The sequence below is a fragment of the Ruditapes philippinarum genome, unplaced genomic scaffold (assembly GCF_026571515.1).
Source record: "Ruditapes philippinarum isolate M1 unplaced genomic scaffold, ASM2657151v2 ctg3924_1_1_1_1, whole genome shotgun sequence".
Lineage (NCBI taxonomy): Eukaryota > Metazoa > Mollusca > Bivalvia > Venerida > Veneridae > Ruditapes > Ruditapes philippinarum.
The window spans coordinates 11,899-26,728 of record NW_026853796.1 but is presented as its reverse complement, the minus strand read 5'-3'; the positions used below and the strand labels follow the sequence as shown (position 1 = coordinate 26,728).

Genomic DNA, 14,830 nt, shown 5'->3' with positions numbered 1-14,830 from the left:
TTATTTGTGTCACGATATTCCATTGGCTAGAATAAATATCACCACCAATCAAAGAAATTGTAATATAGCAGGATAAAAAAACGACTGGTACCCTTCTTTTCATGTTGACTTTACGCAAGCGCTAATTATCTAGACTTGTTTCCGTTGAAACTTCCTTTTCCTCACCAATTTTCCAACATGGTAGTTATAACATTAATCTGTAATAAAAATCTGCTTCGTCTTCTTTCATCTTTTGTAGTTTACAGATTTATGTGCAAAATTTACATCAATCAGTTATTGCTTTTAATGTTTTGCATGTTAACGTCGTCAATTTAGCTGTGTAAATATCAATAATTTGTTTTTAAAAACTTGGATGATTTGTTGATTTTCTGAAAAAGAACAGGACTTCATGAAAGACTTAATGGATATTATTTCTTTAGCCAAAATTAGAACACAATATGCATTGATAATGCATTTTGAACCGAACACTTAGTGAGAAAAATTATAGATAATAGAGACATATTAATAATTTGTATTTCTGGTTGGGTAGGAGTAGGACTTTGTGAACTGTGATGATCGGAAATTTGTTTAAACTCTAGATATGAAAGTTGGTTTATTTATATGGAAGATTGTATGCTTTTTGTTTGTAGGGATACAGAGGCCGTAGGAAGCATCTGAAGCGGTTGGTTGCCCCTAAGGCATGGATGTTGGACAAGCTTGGCGGTGTTTTTGTAAGTGAATGACCTTATCATTTTTGTATGCATACTATAAGAATAATTGAATTTACCCTTAAATCAGCAGGAATAAATACCTTAATTCAAAATAGTTGTAATTATTTTAATTAGACTGTCTGGCATAAGGAATACATCTGTAAACATATCTTATCATTTTATTAGGCTGAACACTGTTAATCGGGGTGTCCGTTTGACCCTTGAAATGACTCTGACCCTTCAAATTTCCTAAAGGCCTGATTTGATCTTTAGGATTTTAACTGGAGAGTCAAATTTTGTTAAAATCATGGGGATTTGGCCGTGAAGTCGGTAAAAGGTAATCAAAATGACCCTCAGGATTTCATGGCTAGCGAACACCCTGACTGTATCTGATCTGACACTTTTATTATTCGACCCAGGCTAGGGTTGTCACAGTGACAGTTAGAAAACTGCTAATCGTTTTAAACAGTGAAGTAATATCTATGTTCAATGTTTAACCGACTGGTACTTATAAATTCCTTAGATTTTCAACATTAACTTTTTTTATGACAAGGTATGCCATTTTGTTCTTATTTATCAAAATGATAACAATACATACAAGAATATGGAGTAACTATTTTCTGCTAGGGTCGTACCGTATTCGATCAGATCTAAAATAAAAAAAACATTGTTGATTTAAAATAAAATACAAACAATTGTCATATCATGTCATAAGGTAATATTTAGAATCAATTAAAAACTTTCCTGTCCCTTAGTCTAACCTCAGTTACCGGTTATTGAATTTTATAACCGTTTTTTAGCTGAAAACCAACTGTACCCATTTAAACGGATAAACGTGACACCCCCAGGGTTCTCCGAGACGCTTTTTTGGCGTCCCGGTACGTTTTAAAGTCCTAGTGAGAACCCTGACCCCTACCAGGCATACAAGCCAGGAGTATAAATGTACTTGGCTCTTAAGCAGTGTTGCATCTAGGCCGCGCGATTGCGCGATTTGCGCATTTTTTATGCAGATCGCGCATATTATTGAAGTCAGTGCGCGCCAAGTCGCGCATCTGACAATCTTTTCAACTTAATTCAGTTTATCTTCACCGTATCTTAAAAGCTTCAGCCATGTTTGTTTTCACTTGTGGTTATGACTAAAATATGTACTAAATCGCGTGTAGCAGCCGACTAAGTCATCTCGCGTGTAAAATGTAGTATTCGTCAATATTTTATTTTTTCTACTTCCGTTTTTGAGCGGACGATAGCTGTCAAAAAGGCTTGAATGTAAAATAAATGAACTCTATTCTGTATGTCATATTGTAAGGTCAATGTATGTCCCCCACATCTTTTTCAAATCCCCCACATTTTTCAATTGAGTGGGGGACAAACCCCCATAATTTTGAAATTCTAGATGCAACACTGCTTAAGTCATTCCATATTTGTATTAATCAGGTCTAGGATTTCTTGATATTTATGGACTGCGTAAATTTATAGAAAGTCTAAAATTTTAAAGATTTTTCAGTCCATAAATTTAAAGATATTCAATGTGAAATTTGCTGTTGAAAATTGAAAGTGATCAAATTAGTGATCAAATTGTTCTGAATCTTACCATACTGTACATTTATTCATATAATTTCTAACCTTATTTATTTTAACAATGGCTTTCAAATTTAATGCAAACAAGATATGTTTGTAAAACATGTATGCCCCCTATCAGCAGCCAATTAGTCATGTGATAAGGTTATAATGCATGACTTCTGACCCAGTGATCAAACAATTAATAAGGGTTATAAAGTATCTACTGGTCATGACCTTGACCTTTGACCTCTTGACCCAAAACTCAATAGGGGTCATCTGCTGGTCACGACCAATCATCATACAAAGTTTGAAGTTCCTAGGCCTAGGCGTTTTTAGTAAATTGATCAGAAACCGTTTTTACCTACAAGGTCAATGTGACCTTGACCTTTGACCCCTTGACCCCAAAATCAATAGGGTCATCTGCTGGGTCATGACCAATCACCATGCCTAGGTTGAAGTTCCTAGGCCTAAAGGGTTCTCTTATTATTGATCGGAAACCGTTTTAACATACAAGGTCAATGTGACCTTGACCTTTGACCCCAAAATCAATAGGGGTCATCTGCTGGTCATGACCAATCACCATGCCAAGTTTGAAGTTCCTAGGCCGAAGCGTTTCTTTAGTTATTGATCAGAAACCGTTTTTTACTTACAAGGTCATTGTGACCTTGACCTTTTGACCCTTTAATCCCAAAATCAATAGGAGTAATCTGCTGGTCATAACAAATCACCATACCAAGTTTGAAGTTCCTAGGCCTAAGTGTTCTTGAGTTATTGATCAGAAAACCGTTTTTACTTAAAAGGTCAATGTGACCTTGACCTTTGACCCCTTCACCTAAAACTCAATAGGGGTCATCTACTGGTCATGACCAATCATCACACAAAGGTTGAAGTTCCTAGGCCTAAGCGTTTTTAGTTAATTGTTCGGAAACCGTTTTTACCTACAAGGTCAATGTGACCTTGACCTTTGACCCCTTGACCCCAAAATCAATAGGTCATCTGCTGGTCATGACCAATCACCATACCAAGTTTGAAGTTCCTAGGCATAAGGGTTCTTAAGTTATTGATCGGAAAGCATTTTTACCTACAAGGTCAATGTGACCTTGCCCTTTAACCCCTTAACCCCAAAATCAATAAGGGTCATCTGCTGGTCATGACCAATCACCATACCAAGTTTGAAGTTCCTAGGCCTAAGGGTTCTTTAGTTATTGATCAGAAACCGTTTTTACCTAAGAGGTCAATGTGACCTTGACCTTTGACTCCTTGACCCCAAAATCAATAGGGGTCATCTACTGGATCATGACCAATCACCATCTCAAGTTGAAGTCCCTAGGCCTAAGGGTTCTTTCATTATTGATCGGAAACCGTTTTTACCTACAAGGTCAATGTGACCTTGACCTTTGACCCCTTAACCCCAAAATCAATAGGGGTCATCTGATTGGTCATAACCAATCACCATACCAAGTTTGAAGTTCCTAGGCCTAAGGTTCTTTAGTTATTGATTGGAAACCGTTTTTACCTACAAGGTCAATGTGACCTTGACCTTTGACCCCTTGACCCCAAAATCAATAGGGTCATCTACTGATCATGACCAATCACCATACCAAGTTTGAAGTTCCTAGGCCTTAAGGTTCTTTAGTTATTGATCGGAAACCGTTTTTGCTTTCAAGGTCAATGTGACCTTGACCTTTGACCCCTTGACCCCAAAATCAATAGGGTCATCTACTGATCATGACCAATCCACCATACCAAGTTTGAAGTTCCTAGGCCTTAAGGTTCTTTAGTTATTGATCGGAAACCGTTTGCTCACAAGGTCAATGTGACCTTGACCTTTGACCCCTTGACCCCAAAATCAATAGGAGTCATCTACTGATCATGACCAATCACCATACCAAGTTTGAAGTTCCTAGGCCTAAGGGTTCTTTAGTTATCACTCGGAAACCATTTGGTCTACGGACCGACGGACCGACAAGTGCAAAGCATTATACCCCCTTTTCTTCGAAATGGGGGCATAATTATGCTATTTTCTTACTTCATGTCTATAAATTTACAGATAAAGAAAAAGTCTGTAAAATTATGGATCTTCCAAAAATTTACAGACTGTCCATAAATGTCATGAAATCCTAGACCTGTTAATATGATAATGTATAAAAGATTGTGATAAACATGGGGATTACTGGGATTTTCACCTTTTAGAACAGAAACCTATTAAAAGCCTCTTCCTATTAGAAACTCTAGGAAAACTAAACTTTCCTAGGTTAGGAAGTGTGGCAGTAAGTTGTAACACGGAGGGTGCATACAAAGTTATTGAAATATAGTATTTGTATATCAAATAAGTAGGTTTATTAAATAATTCCACTAAAAGTCTGCTTAATTGCTATCATCAGGCAACATTATATCATTGAATGATTGTTCTTGTGTTTCATAGGCACCAAAGCCAGCCACTGGTCCACACAGATCAAGGGAATGCTTGCCCTTGATTGTATTCCTCCGTAACAGGTTGAAATACGCTTTAACAGCTGATGAAGTGAAAAAGATAGTTAAACAAAGATTGATCAAGATCGATGGCAAAGTCAGGACAGAAACTAGATACCCAGCTGGATTCATGGGTAAGAATTTATTACAAAGAGCTTAAGTCTATTAAAGTACAAATAAGCTGCAAAGTGGAAAATAGCAGGGCTCTCGGAGGAACACTTGACTACTTGTCTGTAAAGGAGGGGGAAATTCGGGCATTATTTTTCTGCACAAACATACAATAGCAGCAAAAAGTTCTTTGATTCAGCAAATTGATACATCTGCACATTTCTTTCATCAGACCTGCTGACATATGACCTTTTCCACTAAATTCACCCGACACTTGCATTATCACAAAGTTTAGTTGTATAGAGAAAAAAAAAGGAATAACATTGTTACTACTTTTTAGTGTTGTCAGTGTCTATTCTAGGAGGGGGAATGGGGGGATTCACTCATATTTTTGAGAATTCTCCCCTATTTTTTCAGAGGCAGGGGGAAATTTCACTTGGAGATAGAAGAAAAAAGATCACAAATGTAATAAATTCCCACTTTTAGATAAAAATCTCCCGTTTTTCGAATCCTAGAATAGTCACTGGTTGTATAATGCAGTGGCATTTAGTAAAGCTTTTTTTCCAAAATGCTATCTTGTTTGTGGGATTTTTTTTTTTATATAGGAAAATATGTAAAACTTGTGAATTGACAGGGCCAAAAAACCCTTCTTTGTAGAGGCCGAATATAGGCTGCTTCCCCAACCAAACTAGCCTCTTTTTTCCCCAGTTTGGTCCTCAAAATTCCCCAGTCTTTTGAAATTTCCCACAGAATTTAGAACAAAATTAAAAGATTGTGTTGAATTAAGGTCTTTTACTGCCTTATTAGTATTTCCCAGTGCTTTTTGCTTTTCTATTTTGAAGAACTTGTTAAAAGTTTGTGTTAAATTTTGAGACCCCTTTTCCCAAAGTATGCCAAAATCACGCATATTTTCCCCAAGAAAAAGGCTGAGGCCCCTTCCCCAAAAATGGTGTTTTGGCCCTGATTGAGGACCCTGAATAAGATAGTGTTGTAGGCATTTATCGAAGCCAGCAATATATATTTTATTTCTGGTCAAACTAGTGCCAAAAGAAAATTCTGCTGACGGTCGCAGCCTGTACCATTTACAGAAGTTGCATTACCAACAGTAGATACAAATTTGGAGTAAACACATTAACAATTTTTCAGCTTAAATTTGATATCACAATATTAAGATTTTCCTTGCCTGTTGATTTTGAATAGTGATTTACTTTAATAGTCTATAAATGTTCATGTATGTTGGCATGCTAAATAAACAATGATGTAACTGCAACCATTTAATTTGGATCATCATTTAGACAATTTACAGTTTGCTAATTAAATACTACCAGATGTAAATAAGACTTTTTTAAGACAAAATTGACAGCAAGTAAATTGCATTATTCAAGGTTTTGCATCCTCTTTATGTTCAAAGAACAAAAAATACATGATTGTCAGAAAGAGTTCAGACAAGTGTCTGGGAAAAATCATGTAAAGTCGTCCCTGGCAAGAAACAAAAGAAGGATGAAACTTTTTTAAATCTTTTTGTATGCTGTGAACATTGCTATTTTATAGACCTAAGAGGCTGTTGAAAATTATTACAAAACTTCAGTTGAATGTTAGCACAATAATCAGATTTACTTTTCTAAATAGTAAGGATACTTAATACCTTAGTTTCAGTGGTATTTTGCATGAAGCATGCATTGTAAATATAATAGTTATAATAAAGCAACAGTTAAGAATTTTAAGAAAAATGGTTTTGAGATTTTACTTTTATTAAAATAGACATGTTTTGTTATGCAGTGTAAAAAAAGCTGTTGAATGAATATTTTTGTCCTTGAATTTAAAGCAATTATACAGTGAAGCATTATCGAAGCCAGAAATTTTTTTGTTTATAAAATTTCTGGTCAAACTAATGCTAAGAGCAAAGTCTGCTGACGGTCGCAGTATGTAACTTTTACAGAAACTGCATTACCAACAGTTGATACATAGAAAAAAAAGTTTATAAACCACCTCTGTGGTCCAGGGGTTAAGAGTCGATGACCTCTAATCTAGTTACCACTCTGGCGTGGGTTTGATCCCCAGTAGATGCTTTGGTAGTTTAGCGCGGAGGAAGGTAGTCTAGTACTGGTGTAACTCTCTAGTAACGATGGTTAGGAAACTACCAGCCTATATGACTGAAATACTGTTAGAAAAAGGCGTAAAATGAAACAAACAAACTGTCTTCAAATCAGAATTTGGTTTGCCAATAATGTATTTAAAATTTGTAGATGTTATCAGCATTGAAAAGACTGGTGAGAATTTCCGTCTGTTGTACGATGTTAAAGGAAGGTTCACAGTGCACAGAATTAAACCAGAAGAAGCCAAGGTATATTGTTTAATATATTTGTATATAAACAGCGTTTTTTTTCTCTACTTTGGAAATGGTGCGTCCGGCGTCCGTCCGTCCGGTGTCCGTCGTCCGTCCGTAAACTTTTGCTTTAAATGACATCTCCTCATAAACCACTGAGCCAATTTCATCCAAACTTCACAGGAATGTTCCTTTGGTGGTCACCTTTAAAAATTGTTCAAAGAATTTAATTCCATGCAGAACTCTGGTTGCCATGGCAACCGAAAGAAAAATCTTTAAATATCTTCTTTTAAACAACCCTAAGAGCTAGAGCTTAGATATTTGGCATGAAACATCTTCTAATGAGTGTCTACCAAGTTTGTTCAAATAAAAGCCCTGGGGTTAAAATTTGGCCCCGCCCCGGGGGTCATTGATTTTCCCTATATGCATATAGTAAAAACTTAAAGAATCTTCTTTTAAAGAACCGTAAGAGCTAGAGCTAAGATTATTTTTGGCATGGAACATCTTCTAGTGAGTGTCTACCAAGTTTGTTCAAATAAAAGCCCTGGGGTCAAAATTGGCCCCGCCCCAGGGGGTCATTGATTTTCCCTATATGCATATTGTAAAAACTTAAAAAATCTTCTTTTAATGAACTTTAAGAGCTAGAGCTTAGATATTTGGCATGAAACATCTTCTAATGAGTGTCTACCAAGTTTGTTCAAATAAAAGCCCAGGGGTCAAAATTGGCCCAGCCCCAGGGGGTCATTGATTTTCCCTATATGCATATAGTAAAAACTTAAAAAATCTTCTTTTAAAGAACCCAAAGAGCTAGAGCTAAGATATTTGGCATAAAACATCTTCTAGTGAATGTCTACCAAGTTTGTTCAAATATAAGCCCTGGGGTCAAAATTGGCCCCGCCCTGGGGGGTCATTGATTTTCCCTATATGCATATAGTAAAAACTTAAAAAATCTTCTTTTAATGAACTTTAAGAGCTAGAGCTTAGATATTTGGCATGAAACATCTTCTAGTGAATGTCTACCAAGTTTGTTCAAATAAAAGCCCTGGGGTCAAAATTGGCCCCGCCCTGGGTGGGTCATTGATTTTCCTTATATGTGTATAGCAAAAACTTAAATAATCTTCTTTTAAAGAACCGTCACAGCTAGAGCTTAGATATTTGGCATAAAACATCTTCTAGTGAATGTCTACCAAGTTTGTTCAAATAAAAGCCCTGGGGTCAAAATTGGCCCCGCCCCAGGGGGTCATTGATTTTTCCTATATGCATATAGTAAAAAGTTAAAAAAATCTTCTTTTAAAGAACTGTAAGAGCTAGAGCTTAGATATTTGGCATGAAACATCTTCTAGTGAATGTCTACCAAGTTTGTTCAAATAAAAGCCCTGGGGTCCAAATTGGCCCTGCCCCAAGTGGGTCATTTATTTTCCCTATATGCATATAGTAAAAACTTAAAAAATCTTCTTTTCAAGAACCGAAAGCGCTAGAGCTAAGATATTTGGCATGAAACATCTTCTAGTGAATGTCTACCAAGTTTGTTCAAATAAAAGCCCTGGGGTCTAAATTGGCCCGGCACCGGGGGTCATTGATTTGCCCTACATGCATATAGTAAAAACTTAAAAAATCTTCTTTTAAAGAACCGTAAGAGCTAGAGCTTAGATATTTGGCATGAAACATCTTCTAGTGAATGTCTACCAAGTTTGTTCAAATAAAAGCCCTGGGGTCAAAATTGGCCCCGCCCCAGGGGGTCATTGATTTTCCCTATATGCATATAGTAAAAACTTAAAAAATCTTCTTTTAAAGAACCCAAAGAGCTAGAGCTAAGATATTTAGCATGAGACATGCTCTAATGGGTGTCTACCAAGTATGTTCAAATAAAAGCCCTGGGGTCAAAACTGGCCCGCCCCGGGGGTCATTGATTTTCCTTATATGTGTATAGCAAAAACTTAAAAATCTTCTTTGAAAAAACCCAAATAGCTAGAGTTTAGATATTAAGCATGAAACATCTTTAAGTAAATATCTACAAAGTTTGTTCAAATAAAAGCCCAGGGGTCAAAACTGGCCCTGCCCGAGGGGTGTCATTGTTTTTAACTATATGTGTATAATAAAAACTTAAAAAATCTTCTTTTAAAAAACCTAATGAGCTAGAACTTAGATGTTTTGCATGAAACATCTTCTTATGGGTGTCTACCAAGTCTGTTCAAATAAACAAATAAAAGCCCTTGGGTAAAAATTGGGCGGGGGGGGGGGGGGGGCTATATACAGGTGAGCGACCTCAGGGCCATTATGGCCCTCTTGTTTCAGCTACAAATGAGATTAGACATCATAAAAAAAGATATCTAACAGCTTCTACTGTCAAAATAGAACTATTGAGTGGTGATTTATATGAATATGTTGGATTTAAATGATTTTAGAAAAATCACTTAGCCTTGTGGGCATTTTGAACAGCCATTTTGGGAATTTAACATTGGAAATTGGGAATTTTAATGTCTATTTTCTATTGGGAATGGTACCGTTTTAGGGTAGTAGTTATATAAAGAAAAAAAACCCTGTTAAACAGTCTGCTAAATAACTCTTAGTCATAGACCATTTTGGCATTTGACCTAGGTGAAGTTGTAGGCCCAGACAGATATTCACATGCCCATAATATTTATGATATTACATTCATAGAGAGCTATATTGTAATGTAGGTCTCTGATTCAAATGAAAAATAGTAAATAAATTAAAGACAAGGTCTTCAGACTTGTTCATTGAGTTTAACTCCTGGGTTTGCTCCATCCCACAGGTAGTCAGCATATAGCCAGGTCAGTAACTAGTACCCCACACACAAAGAAATTATATGAATAAAATATTTAAATCTTACCATAATGTCACTTAAATGTCACAGATCAATATTTTCAAGATCTTATTCATACAAATGTCTATTCGGTTGCATTGGGGAGAAGGGGGGGGGTGTACTCATAATAATTGAGTTTTGACCCTGATGCATGCTGTACACCTGTGCCACATGTTTTACCTAGCTGATTCATTTCACAAATGTAAACAATGACACTTAAAAATAAACTTATTTTAGTGGAAATGTACAACTTACTTAACCAACAAACATTCATTTATGATTATCTGCATTCCCATTCATGTACTACATTGCTTAATTTAGGCACAAAATTATACATACATGCTTAAAAAGTTGTAAGCAAGGGGTATATATACGCAGAATGAAAGTTTGGGATAGCCATATATTCATATCAACTAAATATTGTTGCCATCTACCAATTGTCAGGAACAGTCTAAACCCAGTCTTAATAGCATGTCTGTTTTCAAGAAGTCATCTCGGTCCAATTTGTAAATATTTTAGCCATGTCTAAACGTCACATGTACTGTCTTCAGAAAAAAAGTATTAGTTATTAACAACTGCCAAAAGGTATTTCGAGTTCTCAAATGATCAACAAAAAGTTTGTCACTTGATTTTTCTAACAATTAACTTCAATTGTGAACTTTATAAATGTGATATGAAATAAAAAGTATAAACAATTGACCTTTTGAAATAAATGTACCCAATTTCAGATAAACAAAATTTTGGTTATGGGTAATAAGCATACAGTATATATGGACTCTAGATCAGTGACTGTATTGTCTGCCATATTGCTACCTCTAGTGATGAGTTCTTGCCTGTGTTAGTCGGAAGTAATACTAGTAAAACAGCTGTTCATTTATATCTTTATTACAAAAATGGTAATACAAACTCCAGTTTAAACTTCTGTGTACTCCCAGATTTTGAAATGTACCCACAATTTTTATGCTCCCCGAAAAATTTCGTGGGAGCTAACTATGAGAGATATCAACATGAAACTTTGTAGGTGAATAGATCTCAATAGGTAGATGTGCAGTGCATAAGAACAATAACTCTTTTTTTCCTAATTTTGGAGTTATTGCCCTTTGTTAATTTTAACACTTTGAACTTTGTCCAGAACATAACTATAAAACTATAAGAGATATCAAGATGAAACATTTTTGAATTATCTCCCCTTTTATAAAAATCTTGTCCAGGACATAGCTGTAAAACTATAAGAGATATCAACATGAAATTTTGTAGGTAGATATATCTTAATGGGTAGATGTGCAGTGCACAAGAATTATAACTCTGCCTTGCCTAATTCTGGAGTTATTGCCTTTTGTTTATTTTTACTTTTTGCAGTTGTCTGGGACATAACTCGGAAATCATAAGAGATATCATCAAGAAACTTTGAAGGTTGATATATCACATTGATTAAAAGTGCAGTGCAAAGAATAGTAACTCTGCCTTGCCTAATTTTGCAATTATTGCACTTTGAACTTTTTCAAGGGACATAACTCTGAAACTACAAGAGGTGTACTTTCCTGTGTCCAAAACCTATTCTGGGAGCATCACCCGGCTCAAACCGGGCTCTTGTTAATGACAGTGGGTACATGTACCCCTACATTTGAAGTTCGAGTGGGCATGCTGGATTATACTAGAGTATTATCCGTATATTTATGCTAACCAATCACTGGAGATGATTAATATAGATACTGCATGACATATTAAGCAAATCTCACTGGCTGTACATTGATGACATGTTACTTGGCAATTTTGGAAGAATTGAAACTGCAACTAGTTTTGTATGAAACTAAACACCTATTCTGCATACCATCTTTCTAATTTTGCAGATGTCAGTCTTATTGAGACTGTTTCAGTTACAAAATTAGCTAACAATTCTATACCAAGCAAAAAATTCATCTGGACCCAATAGTTCTGTGAAATTACCAAAGTTTTGCTAATGGTATAATACATTTATAGTATTAGAGTGGACATGAATGGAATGTTTATATCACATTTAATAGTGTGAAAATCAAATTCATTATTTAATTATCTTTAACAGTTACACAATTTTCAATTGATCAAAATTCATTATTTAATTATCTTTAACAGTTACACAATTTTCAATTGATCTACACTATCCTGATAATAAAGGTTGCAAGTTTTATGTCCTGTGTGTAAAATTTGTACAACTTGTAAAATTCATGATCATGGATGGAATATATCTTGATGGATTATTTTACTCCCATTATTTAATTTAAAAAAAAGTGTGCATTGTCGGCCTACCATACAATCGACCGACAATCTGATAGGCAATCAACACACAAAACATTTAATTTGCGAAGCAGTGAAGATCTGACATTTGCACTGTGTGTCGAAGAGATAAAATTAACACATTGAATGTGTAAATATCTCCTTTTTATACTATTATAAAACTTGGTTTAGTTTGAACATTAGTTGAGTGTAGGTGAATATAGTGGGTGTTGCTTGCCTTCACTGCTTTAGTTTGTTATCCCACCAGAGACTTCAAATTCTTACATGAGGGAGCTGTCCAGCTATCATAAGGAAAAACAGTGGTTCTACTCATGCCCACTCTTGGATGAAATAATGTTTAGATGGGCATTTTAGGTGTTCCTCCACCAGTAAAGCAAGAAAGTCGTCATATAACCAATTATATTATAGGTGTGACTTTAAAGCTACCAAGAAAATGTGGAAAAAAAATTGGCTGCATAAAAGCAAAAAATATTAATATTTTTTCTCGTAATGTATTGCTTGCAGTACAGCAATGATTCCAATGGCATTGCTAGAATTTTCATTTCATTTTTATGTACTTTTGTTGTTTCAGTACAAATTATGTCGTGTCAGGAAACAAGAAATTGGACCAAAGGGGATCCCATATGTAACAACCAGTGATGGCCGAACTATCCGGTACCCTGATCCATTGGTCAAGGTCCATGACACTGTGATGGTTGACATTGCTTCTGGGAAAATCAAGGACTTCATCAAATTTGATAGTGGTTAGTATTGAATTGTCTAGATGTACATGAACTTGGCTCTGAAATATATGTAGTACAAGTATAAATGTTGCTGCAATGCAGCAATTGAGAAGCTCCGTGCAAAAAAAAAATGGGCTCATTACAGATACCTTACCAAATCATTCCTACACACAGGTCATTTTCTATTTACTTGAAGATTTAGTACTATTGTACATTATTCCGAATGTTTTGTAAATCATTTAAATTTGCATAATTATACTTAACGTATGCACTGTCTATGATAGAGGGACTAGATACTTAATTGTCCCCCGCCTTTTCGAGGAAAAAAGGGGGATATAGAAATAGGCTCTGTCCGTCCGTCTGTCCGTCCGTCGCACTTTCGTGTCCGGTCCATAACTTTGTCACTTATGAAAGGAATTTGAAATAACTTGGCACAAATGTTAATTATAATAAGACGATGTGTCATGCGCAACAACCAGACCCCTACCTCCAGGGTCAAGGTCACACTTGCTCATTCAAGGTCAACATTGCCTATTTGAGGGTATATGTCGTGTCCGGTCCATAACTTTCTTATCTATGAAGGGATTTTGTAAATACTTGCCATAATTGTTCACAATAATCAGACGATGTTTCATGCGCAAAGACCAGTCACCTACCTTCAAGGTCACACTTGGAGGTCAAATATTAACATAGTCTGTTACAGGGTATATTTTGTGTCCAGTCCATAACTTTGTCATTTATCAAAGGAATTTGAGATAACTTGGCACAAATGTTTGTTATAATAAGACCATGTGTCATGCGCAACAACCAGACCCGTACCTTGAGGGTCAAGGTCGTACTTGCTCATTCAAGGTCAACATTGTCTATTTGAGGGTATATGTCGTGGTCTATTTGAGGGTATATGTCGTGTCCAGTCCATAACTTTCGTATCTATGAAGGACTTTTGTAAATACTTGCCATAATTGTTCACAATAATCAGATGATGTGTCATGCGCAAAAACCAGTCACCTACCTCCAAGGTCAAGGTCACACTTGGAGGTCAAATACTTACATAGTCTGTTACAGGGTATATTTTGTGTCAGTTCTATAACTTTTTCATAGATCAAAGGATTTTGAAAATACTTGGCACAAATAGTCACTATAATAAGAGGATATGTCATGCGCAACACCTGCATCCCTACCTCCAAGGTCAAGGTCACACTTAGAGGTCAAAAATTAACATAGTCTGTTATAGGGTATATTTTGTGTCGAATCTTGAACTTCTTCATAGTTCAAGGGATTTTGAAATAACTTGGCACATAAAGTCACAATAATAAGCCGATATGTCAGGTACAACACCTGCACCCCTACCTCTTAAGGTCAAGGTCCCACTTACAGGTCAAAGGTTAACAGAGTCTGTTATTTGGTATATTTTTTGTCCCGTCCATTACTTCTTCATAGATTAAGGGATTTTGAAAATACTTGGCACAAATAGTCACAATGATTAGATGAGATTAGATGATATGTCATGCGTAACATCTGTGTCCCTACTTCCAAGGTCAAGGTCACACTTAGAGGTCAAAGATTTACATAGTCTGTCATAGGGTATATTTTGTGTCCAATCTATAACTTCTTCATAGTTCAAGGGATTTTGAAAATACTTGGCACAAATAGTCTCAATAATAAGACGTTATGTCATGCACAACACCTGCTCCCCTACCTCCAAGGTCAAGGTCACACTTAGAGGTCAAATCTTAACATGATAGATTTTTAAATTCCGTGTTTCATTTTATTTTTTTAACATATTTATTGTTACATTTGCAGATCTAGCATTGATCATAATTTTGGACTGAATGTCCGGAGATCCATACCT

At 35.8% G+C, this 14,830-nt stretch overlaps 1 protein-coding gene and 1 non-coding gene across 2 annotated transcripts; both read left to right on the top strand.

The window, feature by feature from the left end:
* The first annotated feature begins 107 nt into the window (after positions 1–107).
* Positions 108–13,004, top strand: LOC132737906 (small ribosomal subunit protein eS4-like). Its single transcript, XM_060725278.1, has 5 exons — positions 108–180; positions 630–710; positions 4,675–4,855; positions 7,076–7,173; positions 12,828–13,004. The coding sequence occupies exons 1-5, from the start codon at positions 178–180 to the stop codon at positions 13,002–13,004; spliced, it is 540 nt and encodes a 179-aa protein (XP_060581261.1). The 5' UTR covers positions 108–177.
* Positions 5,820–5,946, top strand: LOC132737908 (small nucleolar RNA SNORA16B/SNORA16A family). Its single transcript, XR_009626796.1, has one exon. It is a non-coding gene; the product is annotated as a small nucleolar RNA SNORA16B/SNORA16A family (small nucleolar RNA).
* Positions 13,005–14,830: the final 1,826 nt, after the last annotated feature.

What these genes read in the sequence shown, in the direction of transcription:
- LOC132737906 (XM_060725278.1), top strand. An exon ending in ATACCCAGCTGGATTCATGG is followed by an intron (nt 4,856 to 7,075) that starts GTAAGAATTTAT and finishes TAAAATTTGTAG; the next exon opens with ATGTTATCAGCATTGAAAAG. An exon ending in TTAAACCAGAAGAAGCCAAG is followed by an intron (nt 7,174 to 12,827) that starts GTATATTGTTTA and finishes TTGTTGTTTCAG; the next exon opens with TACAAATTATGTCGTGTCAG.